This window comes from Strigops habroptila, chromosome Z (genome assembly GCF_004027225.2).
Source record: "Strigops habroptila isolate Jane chromosome Z, bStrHab1.2.pri, whole genome shotgun sequence".
In the NCBI taxonomy this organism is placed as follows: domain Eukaryota; kingdom Metazoa; phylum Chordata; class Aves; order Psittaciformes; family Psittacidae; genus Strigops; species Strigops habroptila.
The window spans coordinates 71,977,228-71,993,611 of NC_044302.2; the positions used below are offsets into that span (position 1 = coordinate 71,977,228).

A 16,384-nucleotide genomic window follows, 5' to 3' on the forward strand; every position below is an offset into this window, starting at 1 on the left:
CTACAGTACCACATTACTTTAATCCAGGGTAATATTTATAAAAGAAAATGGCAGAATTGGGGTAACTTGCACCAGGAGGTTCAACACTACTGAGAATCACTGTGGATCAGACAAGTTATCTATGGTACAGAAAAATTTGAGATTATGTAATTTGTACTGAAACAGAATATAAAAGGGAAATTACAATTCAGTATTTTTAAAAGTCATACTCAATTCAGCTTTTTTTACAGTAGCTCAGAAACAATTGCAAAAAAAATATGTTACCACACCACAGCCAAATTCTCATTGCAGACATTTTATTTCCTTTGGCTTTCATGGTCCAGTTTTGCAACTATTATAAGATGCAGAAAACAGTTGAGTGTAATTGAGACTTGGTCATAATTGGCAACAGATTCTTCTATTAATCACTGCTTTCTCCAAAGATATCCAGCTTGACATAAAGTTTGGCTAGGAACTAGTTTAAACAACTACAAACATGTTCTTAGAAAAGGAAAGACAGACACATGGAAGACTGATTAAAAAGCACTGACCAAAGACATCTGTACTTCATTCCACCTTTGAATGCTCAGACTTACATGAAGTCGGTTAAAACTTCCAGGTAATATTTTTTGTTTCAAGAAATCATCAGCGCTTATTGGGCCACTTATCAGGCCATCACCCAAAGGAAACTAAACACACAGAAATGTAAAACTAGCTTCCTCTTCAGTTTGACCGAGGAACGTGTCATGTTACTTACGCAATGAAAATGAATGGTGACACGCAGAGAATACAATTATTTTTTTAATCACTCCTAACGGTATCTGTAGCTCTGTCATCCGTAATAAGGTAAAATAAGCTGGTAGTATTGCATATACAATAAAAGTTGGTCACCTACTAAAACAAGGAAGAATGCCATTTTTCCTAATACCAGTTAGTGTACATTAACCTAGTTTGTATGTATACTATGAAATACTGGCAATAAATAGAGGTAGGGTTATTAACATGCAATATTTGTCTGATCTGCTACATATTATGAATCTTCTATTCCACTCAGTTTTATAGGATCATGGCAACACTCTTAATGGACACTGATTTTGGTAATTAACACACAGATTAGGAAAATACAACATGGTACATGGCATGGCATGCTTTACTGCCCCATGTTGAAGCCACCTGCCAAGAAAACAAAACAAAATAAAACTCACCCATCCCCATTGGGCAACAAGAGCTTCTAACTGCTTTAGTAGTAAAAGGCTGATCAAGAAAAGATGTGCTCACTGCTGAATGGAGAGAGCAATGTAGTGACAGGAGGCACAAACAATGCTGAGGTGCTTAAGAAAGCAGATGCAGCCTTCACAAGGTCCTTCCACCTTCCATGCTTAGTGAAAGAGTACAAGAAAGAGATGAACTACCACCAGCGGACAGAGCTGAGTTAAAAGTGCTGCCAAAACTCAACCCATTCAGCTCCATGCAGCTTATCTGGAGATCAGAAAGAAGTACTACTGATCTGAGGATCAGAGTACTTCAGGGATACATCCTGGCACCTGACTAATATTTCTATCAGTCACCTGAAGGAGATGATGGGGAATGCTGTCAAGTTTGCGGATGACACCAAGCTGGGGGGCCAGCTGATATGCAAGGGCAAGTCTGATGTTCAGAAAGACCTGGACAGGTAGTAGACTGGGCTGACAGGAAGCTAATGAAATTTAGTTAGTCCTCACAAATGAGGAATCCTGCCCGTAACAAGGCAAAGCCCTGGCAATGACAGAGGCTGGGGATGGATGGGCTGGGGAGCAGCAATCAGAATGTAAGCCAGCCACACACCCTGGCATCAACAAGGGCCAGCAGCATCTTAAGTTCTATGAGTAGTAGGGTAGCCAGCAGGTTAAGGAAAGCGACTATCACGTTCTGCTCAGGACTCACCAGACCACACCTGGCTACTATGCCCAGTTAATTCCCTTTCTGAAATATCTACATAAAAAGGAGTAAGTTCAGCAGAGGTTCATCAAGGCAGTCAGGGTAAAGAGGATGAGGTGGCTGAGTGAGATGAGCTTATTTAGCCTGAGAACTGCTGAGATGGTTTCAGGAGGAACCAACAGCAGCTCCCCGATACCTGAGAGGTTACCAGGAGAACAAAGCCAGAATAGTGGATCACCGGAGGGTGAGAGACAGTGGGCATTTACTGAAACAGAGGAGGTGCAAACTGCAGCTAAGGAGAAATCTTTTCCCCCAGGAGGACAGCCCGGCAGTGGAGCCAGGGCCCTGAATCACTTCTAATATTCTATGAAACATAAAAAGTAGCTGACAACTTCATCTACAAATCTTTGCATGCCAGGCTTATACCAATGCCCAAAAACAATAAACATACACTAAGAAAGATAATTTCCACAAGGTTTAAATCTTCCGCATCAGTGATTACATATAGCAAATTCTGAAATTCTTCAGTTATGATATGCATTTAATTTTTAAAATGCTACTATTCTGCAACGTAGGACAACGAGATCGGTTGTATTCAGAGGCAAAATCTAAGAACGTGTTTAAGAAATGCATAACCTTAAAGTACTTGCATATTCTTCTGAGAGGGAGAAGTAGGAAATACTTTTCCCACAATACTCATAAAATGTCAGATCACAAAAAAAAATAAAAAATAAAAAACAAAAAACCCACAACAACAAAAAAACACACAAACCAAGACAGCTCAGCAGGCCTAGTTAAAACACTTACACTTTTACTTGACCTCTCAGCAACAGGACTGAGACTTCTCCTGCATTAATTAAAAACCTATCAGTGCTGAACATAAGGAAATTTCAACTGCTTAAATGTAATTGGTTAAAAATGCATCTGAGTGAAGCTACAGTAAAATAGAGTGCAAAGACCTATGATATTTTCTTCCATATAGACTTCTGTTGCATATAAAAAATGAAGACATGAAAATATTAGTGCAATTATAATTTGCTCACATTTTTAATGACTATTTAGTCTTATACTCTATATTCAAACTAAATCTTTAGTCTTACACTGTAAGCAGGCTGTCTTTTGATAAAACAGTTTTCTTTGATGTATTTAAGCTTTCTTATTCCTTGCTAGACTTCATGACTACTTAAAGCAATGCAGCCCCTTAGTTCTTGAAAACAAACTTTTTTTTTTTTTTAAGAAAAAATAGACTGTCTGAAGAAAAGAGCCATCATTAATAGCATCCACATTCAGATAAAAAATTCCATGAGGGGGTGAATAATTCAGTGATTCATTATGTGCAACTTCTGATAGGGTTACACCCCTGCTCTCATGGATATCTGAACACATCATGCCAGCTGGTGACTGCCTGTATGGCATACTGTACTTCTGACTTACTGTGAGGCCTCAGCAACAAGGCAGCAGCATGTTGTCAAGCACAGCACAGCAGATGCTCTTTTTACAGATTGTCCAGACAGAAGCTACACAAATACACTAGTCTGTGAATGGGAAGAAACAATTTAGGGTAAGAATGCAACTGCGGCTGAGGGAAAAAGAATGGTAAAAAGAAGCTAGCAAAAAGACACAGTAGAAAGCTACTGCTTACCCCTCTGCAATATGCTGGGGGCCCCAAGATTGCCCAGCTACCAGTAGAGAGCTTGCACAGACCTACAGGCAACTTGCAATCCTCTCCAATAGCCCAATTATCCTCAGCAAATTTATTCACACATAAGACTTCAGCACTGAAGCAGCACCACCTTAACTGCAGCTACAGATGTATACCAAGAACAATTGGGATGTTTTGAATGTATTCTGCAGCCCTGCAGGGATGACACAAGGCCCAACAAGCCACTTGTTGCAATTGGTTGAATCAAAAGTTTGCTTTAAGTGCAAATGAGAACAAGGGCCAGGATCTGTATGTGTCTAAATAAATAAATAAATAATAAAAATAAAAAAAATAAAGGCAGCTTTGTACATAGTGTTTTGTACACAGCACTTATTTTTGGCTCCAGCTCATGAAGTGCTTTGTACATAGCAGTTATTTTTGGCTCCAGCTTCACAAAGTTTGATGAATGAGTCTCTTGGAAATAAACAACTACCATAAACCAGACTTCTCACACCTAACAATTCACTGTATCTTTCTAAAAAGCATGGGGTCTGAATCTGGGCATCACTTACGTACAGGCAGAGATGTTTTACATCAAAATCCCAGACTCCGTTAAACAACGTTTAACAGCAAAATATATAGAAAAAAATAGATTATTTTTTTTTTCTGTGGCACAGTGACCTCAATAACAGGAATTTTATGCACAGCATTCATGAATATTTGTCAGTGTACAGTGATATTGAAAGCCAAACCCAACAGACTTGGAGAATAGAGTAATAATTAGAAATTACTGTTTTACTGGTTTTTCCCTTACCACTGAATCTGAAGACAGCTTACTTAGAAATAATTCACAAAAGGTGCTGCCCAGAATTGCAATTAATACCAAAACACCATTTTCATTAACAAGATTTTTTAATATAAACCAGAAACTTTTGTGTGATTATACAGGAAAAATAAGGTACAATGGCAGCTTATGTTAATACACCTGTACTAACCTTCATGCACAAGCACAGGTTAAAAAGAAAAAAGGGGGAGGGCGACACTAGTTAGAAACAAGCACAGCTATACACAGTTACCAGAAAACAAGTACTTCCACTTCTCAGACATGTTAAAATTACAGAAACACAGTGTCACTTAAATAAGTACACATGAGCTAGCACAGGCTATGATTAACTTTCATTTTGCAGTTGGATGTGTGCTACAAGCCAATGTTGTGAATGTGAAATTTAATGCACTCCAAGCCTCAAACCTTGCTACAGAACAAGTGGATCCATAAAGCAACACTGTTTTTCCCACAGAATGTGCTATACCTTAACAATCAGCAATGGTATCCAGAGAATTGCAGTTATACTGGATTTGTCCCTATGGACAGAAAGGCATTATCTCGAAACCAAAGCATAATAAGACACAAAGCCAAAAGCAGCATAGCTGTAATATAACATTTTTCAATGTAAATGTGACTGAGGCATTTAAGAGAAGACATATATGACATATAGCAGAGAGATTAGCAAAGCCACTATAATTCAAATAACAGTGAATTATCCAAGGGTTCAAGCTTATCTGGGTCTCCACAGCATTGTAGTACAGCAAAAGTCCAAATCACAGATGTGGGGATTTTGAAGCACTACAGCAACTAGATATATACCACTAAATGGTATGTATCGCCAGTCTGGCAAGGTCTCTGGTGACTGAAAAAACGGCAATATCACACCCATTTTTGAAAACGGTAGAAAGAAGACCCTGGGAACTACTGACCTGTCAGCCTCTCCTCTGTGCCTGGGAAGATCATGGAACAGATCCTCCTAGGATCTATGCACATGGAGGACAGGGAAGTCATTCAAGACAGCCAGCATGGCTTCATCAAAAGCAAGTCCTGCCTGACCAATGTGGTCGACTTCTATGATGGATTTACTACATCAGTACACAAGGGAAGAGCTAATGGTATAATTTATCTGGACTTCTGTAAGGCCTCCGACACAGTCCTCCAAACATCCTTCTCTATAAATTGGAGAGAGATGGATTTGATGCGTGGACAGTTTGCTAGGTGAGAAATTGGCTGGATGACCAATGGCTCAATGTCTGGATGGACACCAGTGACAACTGGCATCCCTCAGGGGTCCATACTGGGCCCAGTGCTGTTTAATACCTTCCTCAATAACACAGACAGTGGGGTTGAGCGCGCAGTCAGCAAGTCTGCATATAACACAAGCTGAGTGGTACAGCTTGTGAGCTGTCACACCTGAGGGAAGGGATGCCATCCAGGGATCTGGACAAGCTTGAGAACTGGGCTCATGCAAACATCATGAGGTTTAACAAGGCCAAGTGCAGGGCCCTGCACCTGGGTCGGGGCAGCGCCTGATATCAATACAGGCTGAGGGATGAAGGGATTGAGGGTACCCCTGCGGAAAAGGACTTGCGGGTACTGGTGGGTGAAGGATTGAACATGAGCCAGCAGTGTGCGCCTGCAGCCCAGAAGGCCAATTGTATCCTGGGCTGCATCCAAAGGAGGGTGGCAGCAGGTCAAGGGAGATGATTCTGCCTCTCCACTCTGCTCTGGTGGTAAAACACCGGAACAGGTTGCCCAGAGACAACAGGAAAAACTTTCTAAGGTGCCATTGACTATTTTATCCTGCAAAATCAAAGCACATTTTTGGGGGTTTGTTTCAAAAACACATTGACCTGTAAAGTCTGTACACAGCTGACTCAAGACAAAAGGATTCATACTAAATAAATCTGTTTTAACCCATAAATCATACATTCTCTGATATGGTCAAATTAATATTGCTAGGAAATTTGGTCATCTTGCACTGTACTTTTAACACTGTTATTGTTCCATTATTAAATGTTTTGGCCCTTTATTGTTATCACATCTGGTTATTCGGATTCCTTCTTTTAAATCTGAAAAATATTTACACCTTAAATGGACTTGCCTTTTAAAATTCTTGACAATCAATCTGAGTGGGTTCCAACTGTGGTTTTCCACAACTACAATTACTTACACATCCTAAAAAGCTACAATATCAAGGTTTGTTTGCTTTTTGTTTCCGTAAAATGAGTTTTCTGATGATCATTCAATTTGCGATAATTCTAAAAGATCTCCTATCCCAAGAGATATCGTGTTATTAGGCAAAGCTTTTACAGCTTCTCACTTTAAAGAATGCTTTAAAAAAACTACTATCTTTTTCTTAAACGTAATTGTAAACTTGTTGAACAGAACTCAGCTCATACCTTTTTTGAAAGGCACTGCCTCACTTGACTCTTAACTATCTCCTCATCCAATTAAGCACTGTTGACAAGAGCATTGCTGAAAGCTGTGAAAGAAGCCATATCCAATCCTTCTTGACAACCATGACACAGGCCACAGAAGGATTATCACTGGTCTTCCAAGAGCTATGCAGAAAACCCATGCTATTTTTACACCAACATTTTATTAAATGTTATTATTACATACCAGCCTGTACTCACCAGAAGATGCAGAGATGTAAGCAATGACAAAGGCAAATTTGCATTGTATGAACTTTGCTTATAGCAGATTTAGAAAGCAAAAATGTGAAGTTGCCAAGAGCTTTCAGCACCTTACATACGCTGCAGCTCTCACTGCTCCTGCCAGCTGTATAGCTGAACCAGTGATCACACTGGTTGGAAATTTTAGAGTAAACACACTAGCACTGAAAAGACTCCAAAGGGAAAATACAAAATGAGCTTTTGGCAAAATCATGAGATAAATAAAAAAAGAAAACATGGTGGGTTGGATGTACCATAAAGAGCAGTAATAGTTTTGGAGTCATACCTACGAAGAAACTCCTGAATGCATTAGAGAGGGTACCATGCTCCTAAGCAATTATGTGCCAGGCAGCTTTCACACATGTGTTTTCAAAGCATTAAAAAGAAAGAATAAGTGCCAAAGTCATTATCCTCCCTTTCCTAAAAAGTCTGAGCTAAAGAATATCAGGCACATGCAGTTACTGTTCATGCTAATTGTCACTGCTGTAAGATGGAACAACAGAGAAACAGACCTGCTGCCTGGTAACAGAAAAAAAAATAATTTGACTAATAATCTTTGCCTAACAGTAATTCACCTAATAAAATGTGTGCAGCAAGTGGGTAGCCTTTTAGCACCTACCAACCATGCATTCCAATAAGCCTCCTGGGCAATATTTGGAAATTATATCATTTTATGCATTGTAATTCATAAACGGAATGTTTCACTCAGTTTAGTCCAGATGAGCAAGTACCATCAGTTCAAACAGATTTCTGTACATTTGGCCATGACAAACAGAAACAGATGGGAATCCACATTGTACTTATTATGTTAAAAAAAAAAAAAAAAACCACCAAAAAAAAAAAAAAAAAAAAAAACACCACCAAAAAGCCAAGAGAACAAATGTAGGTTTCTTAAAACACACTAAAGAAAGTTTTAAAGCTTTTAATCAATGCTGACATTTGCTGCGCATCAGTCTCTTTTTCAAGAATCAGGGTTAGAAAATGTGCTATAACACATATCAATTTCTTTGGTCTTCCTACAACAATGAAAGCCAAGCTGGATTCTCAGCAAGTCTTCAGCAGTCTTAGAGACCACAGAAGTCTGAATATGGAGGAAAGAACATGAATACATTGGAAGGTAACACTAACACCCGAAAAAGGCTTTAGCAAGTATATCAGAGATAACACAGGTAGTAGAGAAAACCAGGAATGGTTTATGTTAGTACATGAGATGTGAAAAACAGCCTTACTATAAAGACACTAGACTAAAATCTGTTTGTTTCTGAAAAATGTCCTGAATGGTAAAGATACTCAGATATCTACCTGTGACAATCCTGCAAAAATGTTTCTTGATGACAAGTTAATATTTCTTGAATCTTCCATAAGACCAAAACAAAACATTTTGAGGCATATGTATTCCATGACATTTCACAAAAGAATCATAAAAGTCATGGAACAACAATCTTTAGACTAAATGTAAATTCCCACGTTCAGTATAGTCACTCTAAACTACATTTGAAGGCAGTGGCAAACTTGTCAATATAGTCAATGGAGTTTAACATACAATTCATGTCTTGCTTAAACTTGGTTAAAGTCAGTCCAGCTATATTACAGCATTAGCCAATCAAAATAATAAGCCCTAAAACAAATATAAGAAAAACAAAGGGAGAAGACAAATAAAATTTGATTCAGGAAGCTAACGTGAAACACAGACTTAAAAAGAAGAATAAGAAACCTGAGGATGTCTCACAAGCAGAATCTTAGATGTGCTTTAGTCATATGAGGACAAAAAATGAACAAAACTAGAAAAGCAAAGCACAGAAGAAGGAAAGATGGTAAGCTTGCCTTGTAGATAGAAGATATTAGTGTAAGTAGTAAAAAATGTTTGACCAGATCCAAGTATTCTGGACTTTCACACCATTCAGAGTTAACTTGTTAAATATTGCTATTGCAATGGTAAGCTTGCCTTGTAGATAGAAGATATTAGTGTAAGTAGTAAAAAATGTTTGACCAGATCCAAGTATTCTGGACTTTCACACCATTCAGAGTTAACTTGTTAAATATTGCATGTGTGGATGCATAACATTGAAACCAACATTGTGCATTTAAAATACTATTTTCATTATCAAACTGGGGGAGGAAACAAGAATTTGTAGCAACAGCATTTTCTGTTAAAATTCAGTTCTTGATTATCTCTGCAACTCCATGGAGCAATACACTTGACTGTTTTAAACAAAGAAGATACCAGTATGAATCTATTTACAGCCAAAGGATAGAATTTAAATTTTAGAACAATGGATGGAGTAACTCCTCTTGGTATTGAAAGGAAATCACTGCATTAACCCATGGATAAGGTAAGAGCAGAGACTAACCCAGCCTGCAATATTTTAATTACAACATTTTCAGCATAAGTTATCATTTATACAGCCTAGATTCAGTATTATTTAATAAGCAAAAACTAAGAAATAAACAGAGAAGTGAAGGTCATCAAATTAAACTGCCAAACTCCAATTTTCTTCTTTCCATGAAATAGAGGGTTTTAATATACTTCATAATAGATGTGCATTCTCTCCTCAAAAACTGCTGAGGTAAAAAGAAAGCACTAAAACCATAGCTTAAGCTACTTAACAAAGGAAAGTTGTTAAGGCTTTTTAAAAATTACACAGAATTTAAAGATGCCAATTAATCCTATTTACTAAAAGAATAGAAGGCTGCTCTCTGGCACTACAAAAAATGGGGCATATTCAACCTTTTCACAACTGTATTCCTTGACTTTCCTGGTATTCTGGTTTAAACCAGACCTGAGCTTGATCTAGTCTATCTAGCTGCTCTTCATTAATTCACAAAAGGCTATCTTGCGCAACTTGTTCTCCTTAACATGGGAACAGATAGAGTTAGGGCTGAGATTTTCTTTCCATGCTAAATTCAGATTTTTAGCTCATTTCTTGTATCCTACAATGTACAGCTTTCCATCTTTGAAATTAACATATAAAGGTAGCTGGCAATGTTTTGTTGTATCATAGCTGAGATAATTTATCCAAGCTTGTTAAGATGAGGTAACAAAAGAATATTAATCCTAATGTGAAAATTTATCAAGTTTTTTTGCCAAAAAGAAGGACCCTGATATAAACAATTATTGGGGATATTGTTGAGTTTTTGTACCTAAAAGAAAATACGAGATGAATTCAAGCAAAAATAAAGCTGAAATTCTTAAAACAAACTGTGGAAAAACCAGAATCTGATAAATCTCCTATGAATTAAGAGGATTCTAACTTTCTTAGAGACACCTCATACAGAATTGAAAAGTTTTACAAACTTTGCCACCAATAGTCTATAATATAATTTTCCAAAACCATAACTTCCCACAAATGCTATACAGGAATTTTGCAACTTAACATTAATCTTAGAAAACTCCTGCGAGATTCTTGTCACAAGGAAGGGAGAAAAAAAAAAAGAAAAAAAGTGAAGGGAAAGTGGTAGTCCAAAACATTAAAGATAATGTGACATTTGTAAGGGAGTCTTGCAGAACACCTAAATTACTACAGCAATCCTTTGCCAAAAGATAGCAGTGCATACACTAAAAACCTTTACCTGCTATCAGCATCACAAATTTCTCATGTAGATTTTCAATTAGAGTACATGCATATATATATATATATATATGCAGAGATTTTCCAAATTTCAATTTCCTGGTTCTATCACTCTTAATCTCTCGGAAATAAATTTTTGAAGGACAAATAGATCCAGCAGCATTTACTTACCACCAGATTACACACAGATAGAATGTGTTCAGTTACTTGCATCTGCTTGAGTAGAGGTGTCACAGAAAAGTGGCTTGCACACAGGAGTAATAAACATATTGTAGCTGGGGAACTTCAGATTCTGTTTATTCTGCACTGAGAAATATTCATCAATGCTGTACTAGGTACTAGACAAGCTCTCCAAAATACCTACTAATGCGTATTTCATGCAGATAGACTTCCAGCAAGAAAAGATCTTTCTAAAAGGCAACTGGTCTCCATCATAATTTGCTTACAACTCCCATAAATTCCTGAGTCCTTAGACACTGGTGCAACATCATTTGGTATTCTCTCCAGTAAGATGCAGAAGGTATATTCTTTGCATATGATAACATTAAACAGTTAAGTTGGGAAAAAATAATCAGATAATCACAAAACATTACACAGGTACATATAAAGTACTGCTAATGCACTGGCCCAGACTCTACTCTGCGCTTGAAAGATTCAGAGGAAATGAGGAGATTAAGTGGCTTCCAATTATCACTGTTTCCTACGTGTTTCCCTTTCTTTTGTCTCCGGCTGGAGGCCAGCTGCAGAGTAATACAAAATACCCTTCTGGCTGGTTTTCTTTCTGTTACAACACATCTTCAGAGAGCTGTACACCAGTAGGAACCTCCAAAATTGAGGCTCTGGTCCCTTGCCACACGTGTATTACTGAGAGTGAAACACATGATCACCAGTCTACTGCAGTGGCTCCACATTAGCCAAGCATTCTTTTATGTAAGAAATCTTCAACTGCTGAAGTCTCCCACGCTTCCTTCTAATATGGGAAAATGGCATGAAACACGGAGTTTCAGGATATGAACCATTATCTTAATTTTAATAATGGATATTTCATAACAATGTGGATATAGCATTACATCATCAAATCTTATAAACTTTTCCATCTGAAAATTGATATAATTTGGGGAAAAAAAATAAAGAGTTTTCAAAACTAAGGAAAACCAAGAAAGCTTGGGAACAGTTACTATGATAGTATAGTTTTATCTACAGAAATGTTCCAAGAAAGGAAATTCACAGCTGGTTAGAGATAAATTAAGAATATATATTTTCTGTGGCTTTTCTTTTTGCATCATTCCAAAGTATTTAAAAGCTCCACTGTCTGTCACCAATATGTATTATGTCCTCTAAAGCTAAATCAACCTTCAGGATTGACTCCCGCAGTCTAGCTGCTTAAGGATACCACTAACACTGACACATCAGCTACTCCTGGTACTACTCAAGCCTATGGGATCTGGCAGAAATTCAGAAGCTGTAACGTTCACTCAAAAAAGGAAAAAAAAGAAATCAGAAGTTCTAGGTATGAATGACCACACTACTCAAAACTATTCACATTTAATAATTTTATTTTTTAACTATATACCATTTTAATTACTGTTTTCAAATAAGCGCATGAACAAGTCCAAGATACGAAAGTAACCACCTTCCAAGATGAAGTTCAGCTTCAATAACTAGTTTAAATTACTTTCAAAGTAGTTTAGTTTTAGTAGCTTATAAAGCAGCTTGTGTAAGCTTAAAGACAACCATTTGATTTTCAGATCACACTGCTGGAACATCCAACAGTGATGTATAAGACTGTTAGACAAAGAACATTAAAACACAATTAGAGTTTGATCCTGCTACATTCTCAGCAACTCCAGAAGGCGCTGAATGACTTCATGCTCCTTTTATGTTTCTTGGTGCACTGACACATCTGAGCTCAGACTGTGTTCATACAGACACATAAATCTCCAAAGACTGCTTCCTCAGACCCATGGATTTTTACAAGTTCTACATGAACACTGACAAAAGTATATTTTGGAAGAACAACATAAAGATAGCAAAGTCTCAGTGTTTCTTTAAATTAGCTGATGGACAGAAACAGATGGGGGTTTTAGCTTCTTCTGGGGTAAGGAGGAGGTAGAATGTTGCTCACTACTCTACTTGAACTAAGCCTGTCATTAGAAATGACAATGCCTAAAAACTAACACATAACCACTGGCAGGATCCAATTTAAAATATCTTGTTCAATTGTCTTCCCTCAAATATTTAAATGCATCCCTTATAAAATAAAAGCTATATAAATTAATGCTGTTAAAAAAACAAAACAAAAACAAAAACCAAAAACACAAAACCAAACACATCTTTCCTATTTATATACCAGAAAGCAACAAAACAAAAAAATCTCTACTTAATGCACTGTGTGTGAATAGTAACATTTCTGTCATTCCTTATTGCCACGTGGCACTGAACTTCTCTTTGGATAATAAATGTAGAATCACATTTGCTTTAATCATTTTCTTCAACAAATCTTCCTTTCAGTAATAAAAAGCTAAGTACTTGTTTAAAAGTACTTGATGACATTTAAAAGACAATTACAGCTGTATTTTAGAATGGTAACATTAAAATAAGACAAAAGTAAGATTGCCAGCAGCCACTTTAAAGGTTGACAATAGTGAATAAACTAAATTGACAGTCAATTGGAAATATAACATTTTATTATCCACTAAGAACACTATGACTATAACTGGCCCTACTACTAACATTTTAAATTGCACTGCAACATTCAAATATGATTAAATAGGTTAAACATTGTTTGGCAGTATGTAGTAGCAGATCTGAGTTTAAGGAAGTGTCCTACACTGTTAACCAGAAAAGCTCAAAAAACACTGAAACCTTAGATAAGGGCGTTCTTTTGTAGTGCTAACCTTATCGCTGCTATGATGCTTTATAGTGCTGAACTACAAAAGATATAAACACACTTACTCCTCAAAGAAAGACAACGTAGCCTTTAAGACTAAAGTTATCTGAGTCTAATTTCTATACAGGAAAAATGCTTTATTAATATAGATGGAAGTTCCAAATACAGTCACACCACTGTATTTCAGATTAATGTGATAACAAAAATCTGCAGCTAATGAAAAGCTTTAAAATCTGATGTTCTGAATACAAAAAAAAAACAGAGAAAAAATTTTCTCTCCACATACATTATGACAATATCTCGAAAGAAAGAATACACTATAATGCTTAAAGAAACTGCCACAGGAGAACAATTTTCAAAACTTTTAACTTTGTAAGTACTCTGTACTGTGAGTCACTTCTTCCCCTTTTAGGAGAAGAAACCAAATACAAACTTTGGAACTGAGAATTTTCCACGGAGCTGTGACGTCCAGGGAAGACAATGAAGTTACCTGGAATCACAGAAAGGACTTCTACAACCTCCAAATTCAAGGGAGCACCATGAGGACTGCTGACAGACTAAGGGCAAGAAATCCAAGCACCTACACGTATATGGTAATTCGTCAATTCCCCAGTGGCCATGGTAGGGAGGGTGCCTTCCCAGCGCATTTCTGTGCAACATAATCAGACTCTCCTGCATGCAGATCCATGAAGTACGTTCTCCTCTTGACATGACACATGATTTTGAAGTCAAAGTACAGATGCATGTTTTAACTTCATCTTCCAGTCTTTCACATGCCATGAAAGGAGAACAAGGGGAGGGGACAGCTTCAGCACTCTTGTCTTGAGTGGGAAAGAGACAGCATTGTCAGGCACAAATTGCGATCATGTCTCAACAAAGCAGGACAGCTGATGTGTCAATAAAAGAGAGGTAATCCTGCTGAAATCTCAATCCCCTTCTTTCCAGGCCTGTTCTATTCTGAAACAATTTCTGTATTTAAACAGCCTAAATCTTTAAAAGGAAAGAGAACAATGCCTGGAGACTTGTAAACAAAAACCTGTAACATGGAGTTCAAGGTCTACTATGCAAACATGAAAACAAGTTTCTAATCCTCCCCTTTTGTGATTCTCCTCTTGAAAACAGAAACATTTTACTTCAGTTTTCTTCAAGAAGTGCAGAACTGTAGAAAATGTAAACTTACTTACAGACATAAGAAGGTCACCTTGTGAGCAGGGATCAAATCAGCAAAATAATGGAGCCATAATTCAAATAGATTTTTAAAAAAGACCCTCAAGTGTTTTCTAAAAAGTAAATCAGAAGCAAAAAAAGCTGCTTCTTCTCTTAGCTGTAAGAAATATATTTGTAAACTTTTCAAAACTCACTATTTAGAAACAGATATTTAAAGGCTGCCTGAACTAAGCATCTGACCTAGATATGATTTTCAGAAGTAAACTCCAGCTGAGCTCTGTGTTTACAATCATGATTACGATTGTCTCATTTTCTAAAAGCAAACATAGCCATAGAGTGTAAATTTGTCTCCAGTGGGTATAAGTCCCAACACAGGCTGAAGAAATCCTCTCTTACCCAGCCAGTTCTCATATCTTATAATGAGCCCTATCACACAGTGGAGTAATTAAGAGTTGATTCTATATAGGAAAACAGCACCAGGGTTAAACAGCACCAGGGTTTACTCATGGCACAGGTAAAAGGCATCCATAATGAAACACTGCAAGAGAAAAGCAAGGGGGAATAAAAGATTACTTACAGCCTTTATCTCAGACTACAGCAGGCTTTGTTTGCTAATACCATTAACTTACTGGGTCAATTTTAAATCTCTGAAGTTATTTACCCTGAATAAAAATATTTCTATTTATGCACAGAAATTTTATTTACTACAAATATGATACTATTTTACTGGCTACATTTACGTTATACTATGAATCTTTTTGATTCAGATATGTAGCTCTACTGATGAAACACAAAGCAGAAAAAAGTGCCAGAAAATAGAAGAATTTTTACAGCATACCTCTAAAATTACTCAGTGTATAAAAACTGTTAGAAGTTTAGAGTTCTGCTTGTTCTCAGAGAAAGCCCACATGGCAGAAGAATTTTTATATACTGCTGATTCCTAAAACAGAGACATCACAAACAAAATTATATCCAACTAAAAGTACAGTGTGTATAAGAACGTAAAAAGATGCAGTTTAATCATAAGCAAGAAAATCACACAATTGAAGCATTTTAAAATGTTCTACTGAAAAGCTGATGCCACTTTTCAACATTAGTACGCAAGTCATACCATATTTCTCTGAATCCCACTACTGAAAAACAACATTGCAATTTTAAATTTCATACAGCCTATTCATTTTCACTCCTATGTACTTCAAAATCTGCTTTGCTGAATGACCAAAGATCACTCCCTAGCTGCTGATAGGCATGAAAAACTTTAAGCTTTTTTTCTAATCAATCAGTGTTCTTTTTTAAAATGTTAGACAAAAACCTTGTCTTGTTAGGTAAGACCTAAGAATCATCATTATCACCTGCACTGAGTACCTGATTTACTAACCAGAGATGCTGCAAGAACAGGTTTTGTACTCATCTTTCTTCACCAAAATCAGAATTGGCATTGATACCATGAATATAATGTATATCCTCATAATCATTCGTAGTGGGAAGAAAACAATGCTCAGGAATGCTGCTTTTTAAGATAAGAAAAGGAAAATTTCAGAAGTTCTTTTAACATTTCACTACGAAAGATTACAAACTCACTTTCAAAGCATAGTTTCACAATACTACACAACCTGAATAATGAATTTTTATGACATTAGGAACTTCTGCTTACTATACCTTCTTGAAGAGCTTAATCCATCATACATACGTACGTCTTCTCACATGCCTTAAGTT

The 16,384-nt window shown here is 36.8% G+C and overlaps 1 protein-coding gene across 13 annotated transcripts in view; it reads right to left on the reverse strand.

Annotated features, from left to right (window-relative positions):
* KDM4C (lysine demethylase 4C) overlaps nucleotides 1-16,384 on the reverse strand; it is a 266,115-nt gene that overhangs the window by 149,643 nt on the left and 100,088 nt on the right. The window contains exon 9 of one of the 13 annotated variants that reach the window (XM_030511839.1): nucleotides 11,886-14,491. The exons of the other annotated variants lie outside the window; for them this stretch is intronic. Within the exon in view, the coding sequence (XP_030367699.1) occupies nucleotides 14,486-14,491 (6 nt within the window). The 3' untranslated portion in view covers nucleotides 11,886-14,485. Of the gene's footprint in view, nucleotides 1-11,885; nucleotides 14,492-16,384 lie in introns of those variants that run through there. 13 annotated transcript variants of the gene reach the window in all.